This window comes from Littorina saxatilis, linkage group LG1 (genome assembly GCF_037325665.1).
Source record: "Littorina saxatilis isolate snail1 linkage group LG1, US_GU_Lsax_2.0, whole genome shotgun sequence".
Classification (NCBI taxonomy): Eukaryota; Metazoa; Mollusca; class Gastropoda; order Littorinimorpha; family Littorinidae; genus Littorina; species Littorina saxatilis.
The window spans coordinates 91283422-91288421 of record NC_090245.1 but is presented as its reverse complement, the minus strand read 5'-3'; the positions used below and the strand labels follow the sequence as shown (position 1 = coordinate 91288421).

At 45.7% G+C, this 5000-nt stretch overlaps 1 protein-coding gene across 1 annotated transcript in view; it reads left to right on the top strand.

Annotated features, from left to right (window-relative positions):
• The window catches only part of LOC138953518 (transient receptor potential cation channel subfamily V member 5-like), a 9745-nt gene that overhangs the window by 364 nt on the left and 4381 nt on the right, over positions 1–5000 (top strand). Inside the window, exons 2-7 of the mRNA XM_070325389.1 lie at positions 230–414; positions 839–1084; positions 1602–1716; positions 2159–2915; positions 4170–4322; positions 4741–5000. The exon at positions 4741–5000 is cut by the window's right edge and continues 23 nt beyond it. Of these exons, the coding sequence (XP_070181490.1) occupies positions 230–414; positions 839–1084; positions 1602–1716; positions 2159–2915; positions 4170–4322; positions 4741–5000 (1716 nt within the window). The remainder of the gene's footprint in view (positions 1–229; positions 415–838; positions 1085–1601; positions 1717–2158; positions 2916–4169; positions 4323–4740) is intronic.

Below are 5000 nucleotides of genomic sequence, written 5' to 3'. Positions count from 1 at the left end.
AGTGTGTGTGTGTGTGCGTCTGAGTGTTGAGGAGGAGGGGGGGTAATGACGGGTGTGTTTTGTGGTGTCTAAAACGATGTGTGTGGAAATGTCTACACTCAAAAAAGTAATGTATGTGTGTCCTTGTGTGTGTGTGTGTGTGTAGACGTTCAAGGTGTTATATTACATGCCGATGTTTGATGAGCACCATGCTCTCCTTTGTGAGTAACACAGATATTTGTATTGTAAGGTTCCAAGGTACTGGTCAAACTGATGTCCAAGTGTCCACACCTGCTGCTGGAGGAGAGGACTGGACGCTTCAACGGCCAGACCCCCTTCCACACCCTGGTCAGCAAGGGGGACGTCAGAGCCGTCAGGAACATTGTCAGCAACAATCCCTTCAAGAAGTACTGTGGGCTGCTCATGACCGTTTGCGTAAGTCAGTTTCAAATGCTAGCCTCCAATTATGGAGCTTGAAGGTACACCCCATCCCGTGAAAAAATTCGGCTTGTGATATCAGAGTCTAGCCAGGCTTTTACTTGCGATAAGACCATCCCTCCACTTGGACACATACCAAAAATCAACATCCTGACTGCTTCTTGTGCAAAATGAGAATGTTTGGATGAATCAATATCACGGATTCGCTAATAGGGGCATGTAATACAGGGTGAACCCCGACTGTACAAGTGTGTGTGTGTGTGTGTGTGTGTGTGTGTGTGTGTGTGTGTGTGTGTGTGTGTGTGTGTGTGTGTGTGTGTGTGTGTGTGTGTGTGTGTGTGTGTGTGTGTGTGTGTGTGTGTGTGTGTGTGTGTAATGTGAGTGTGTGTGTCTACCTACTTGCAATCGTTTGTTTCTTCAGTCGGACGGCACCAGCTTTGACGGGACGGTGATGATGGGTCAGTTGCCTTTGACCATCGCAGCCTTGACCCTAAACAACAAAATGGTGGATGCACTACTGGAGTTCGACACTGACTTCAAGCTGCTTCCAAGCAGCAACAAGAAGGGGGACACGGTGTTCCACTCCCTGATCCGCTATTCCTGCCTTTACCCGGAGGAAGAGCTGAACGTCCAGAATATGATGCGATACCTACATCATCATTTCCGCGTGAGATGCAAGGTAGTATTAACCATGCAATTACACCACGTTTGGAACTTTTTGTGTAACCATGAGGTCGACTGGCATCTTGACAACCAAATCAATCCGCTACGTTAGTTTTGCAATGTTATGAAACGGCGTTTTACACAATTTACCGTGACTTTTTTGTTTGTTACAGGAAACAAAGGGGGGGGGGGGGGGGAGGGGGGTAGTACGAACGTACACAACTAGCATCTAGTCGACTCAAACAGTTGACACACCCTGGCTGAATCTGACTGCAGTAAAAGGCAAAGATCTCTCCCGCGTGTAGGCAATTCGGCTCAAACTGTTATATTTGGCAAAACATTTACATGGCACAACACCCTCCCCCAGCTTGGACAAATAAAGCAAACAAGCAATCAGTAGCCTGGGTTCCTTGATGAATTTGTCAATCTACAAAATGTATTCGCCCTCAAATTCTCACATCTGGCAATCTGTGAAATTCTTTTGGGAAAAAACACATGTATTCTCTCATTGCTCGTGTCAGGAGGAGCCCCCTCGGTCACTGTGGCGAATTTCTAACCATGATGGCCGTACACCGCTCACGTTGGCCGCTCAGCTGGCACAGTCCCGTCTCTTCACCTTCATCCTGAAACTAGAAGGTCTGGCTGTTGTTGTTGTTGTTGTTTGTTGTTTGTTGTTTGTTGTTTGTTGTTGTTGTTGTTGTTGTTGACTTTCCTATAGCTGTTGTTCTTATGGTTGTTTTTGTTGTTGTTTATGATGATGATGATGATGATGATGATGATGATGATGATGATGATGATGATGATGATGATGAGAGAGAGAGAGAGAGACAGACAGACAGACAGACAGACAAACAGACAGACAGACACAGAGACAGACAGACAGACAGACAGACAGACAGACAGACAGAGACAGACAGACAGACAGACAGACAGACAGACAAAGCGAGCCAGATACCCAGTTGATGAACCGAATAGACATTTTAGGAATCTGGGAAGGAAACTCACCAAGACGTCGCTCAAACCCACACATATACCCGTACGTGTAACACACTCAAAAATGAATGTTGTTCACAACCAGGGGTGTACTCAGAACTCAACGGACAAGATGGGCTGTTCGACTACCTCAACTATGACATCACAGAGATCGACCCGGCAGCTGCCAGGGATGCAAAGAACAGGGCAGAAACAGAACGAGAACAGATTAGAAATGGAAAAACTCAAGCCAAGGACACTTTTGGGGCAGAAACAGAGCAACAATTAAGGAATGGAAGAAATCAAGCCAAGGACACTTTCAGGGCAGGAACAGAGCAACAATTAAGGGAGAGTAGCACTCAGGTCCAGGAGACGACCGGGACAGCTTCTTGTTCTCCTGTTGACTTCTCGTCAAAAGCGGCGTTCCAGTCTGTCTTGGAGATCGTCTGCGGCAGTCCTCGCGTAGACCGAGCCTTCAAGATCCTGGACAACCACGTGGTGAAGCAGGTGGTGAGGGAGAAGTGGCACAAGTACAGGCGGTGGTTCTACGCCTGGGGTATCCTCCACGTCTCGCTCATGGCCAGCCTGACGGCGTACGCTGTTTGCAAGGCCCAGGCCATCATCTCCCACCGCAACGCCCGCACTTCTCTGGGCCAGAACGTCCAAAACATCAGCCAGTTGCATGAAAGCATGGTGCTTGCCGCGTCTGTTCTCTTTTTCCTGCTGTCGCTTCTGCTGTTTGCCTGGGAAGCGTTACGAATCGTCAGAAGACACCCGTACTACTTACAGCTGCCGCACCACAACGGGTTGTACAGAGTTCAGCTCATCCTTTTTGCTGTTGGTCTGTTCGGGGACGCTGTCTGGTGAGTTGTAAGACATGAAACGTCAGACATAAGAATTAAGACATATTAAGGGATAAGACAATTTTAAAGTATTGATCCAAATTGATGCACATAAAGGCGGAAAGGTTCCTTTTACTTGCTTTTGGATATAAATTATGTATCTCCTTATCCTCCGTTTTGATCCCATCCGTCTATTCATAGTATGTTCAGAGTTTAGTTTGCATTGTTCTAAAAAGAAGAGTGATGGTGAGTGAGAGCCCTAAGCTTCATGTCCCCTCATCAATCAATCAATCAATATGAAGCTTATATAGCGCGTATTCCGTGGGTACAGTTCTAAGCGCTTGTCGAAGAGTTGTCAACACAGGACTAACAAAGAAACTAACATCTACAGACGGACACGAACCCTATCACACACTAGCAAACCCTGATAAACATACAACAAACAACTGTTTAACAACAATGTACACATCAATAGCTAGGTCCAAACAAAATAATATTAAACACAAAGAAAACACCTCTCACAGAGCACAGCACAAGAATGTCTTTTGGCTATCTCTAGAAGTTGACGAGCAGCTATTCTTTATATCTAAGAATGTGTCTTTTAACTACACACAACGATTAAGATTTGTCCTCTGTCAAGTAACAACCTGTTCATCTAATTAGAACTTGTAAACAGGTGTCTGACATCTTTATCGTGGTGTCACCTTACTGCATCTGAGTGCCCTGCGTGGGAAAATGTTTATTTGTGACCCTCCACCACGAAATGAGTCGCATGTCACCTCGCGCGGTTCTGCGCTAGGCTTAATATAAGTCCGGGGAGTGTCTGGTAACAGTGTGAGGGTCACCTTAATCACAGGCTTATAACTCAAACAGTTTTCGCTCTTTTCTAAAACGGTTTTCACCACTGGATAGAACATAAAAAACACTCTAGGAAAATGTAAAAATGTTAAAATCATACAAAGGTGATATGCGACTCATTTCGTGGTGGAGGGTCACATTTGACATGATAGGAGTGGAATCAAATTTCTGGGAAAGAATTAGTCAAAATATGTCATAAGATGTGTTGTCATACAACATAAGAAACTTTGATGTCATTACCAAGCAGCATCAGTCGTCTGCGATACAGAATAGGCCATGGTTGTTGGCTTTTCATGTCCCTTCAAAATATTTGGCTCTTCTTCAATGAATGAAAACTGACATTCACTCTACTCAATTAAATATACTTTTTCAAACAGCAGCATAATGTAAACAGTACCACGACTCTCTTTCCTTCAGGTACTGGATTGCTGATGATCACTACGGGAACTACTTTCTCATTCTGGCGCTACTGGTGGGGTGGTGGTTCACAACCTTCTTCCTCCGACCTTTCAAAAAGTTCTCCTTCTTCACAGTCATGATCCAGAAAGTTTTCTTCGGGGATTTACTGAGGTGAAAAAAGAAAGTCTGTATTTTTCAGAAACTGATGTTGGAAAGTTACTGCTGGAAGAAAAAGATACAATATTATGAAGCGATGGCGAGGAGGGGAGAGATGGAAGGAGAGAGAGAGAGAGAGAGAGTATAAGTGGAGGGTCTCAGAGAGAGGAGAGAGAGAGAGAGAGAGAGAGAGAGAGAGAGAGAGAGAGAGAGTGGGGGTGGGGGGATAACGTGAGAGAGAAAGAGAGCGAGTGAGAAAGAGAGATGGAGGAGATAACGAATGAGAGAGCGAGCAAGCAAGAGAGAGATACAGACAAAGAAACAGGCAAACAAACAGGCAGACACAGACAAACAAAGAGTAAAAAGAATCACAAACAAATTCTGCACAGCAGGATACTTCAAGCTCACAAAATAAACTGTACCTCTTACACAGATTCTCCATCGTCATCCTGCTCGTCTACCTGTCGTTTTCCGTGGCCATGTACATCGTGTTCCTGCCTCTGCCGCCCCCTGAGTTCCAGGGCTTCGACAAGACGCTGCTGACGATGTTCGAGCTGATGCTGGGGCAGACGGACGTGAAGGTTCTTCACGAGGCACCCACGCCCTGGCTGGCCGTCCTGCTGTTCGTCGCCTACATGCTGTTCACCTTCATCCTCATACTGAACTCCCTCATTGCCCTCATGTCCAACACCT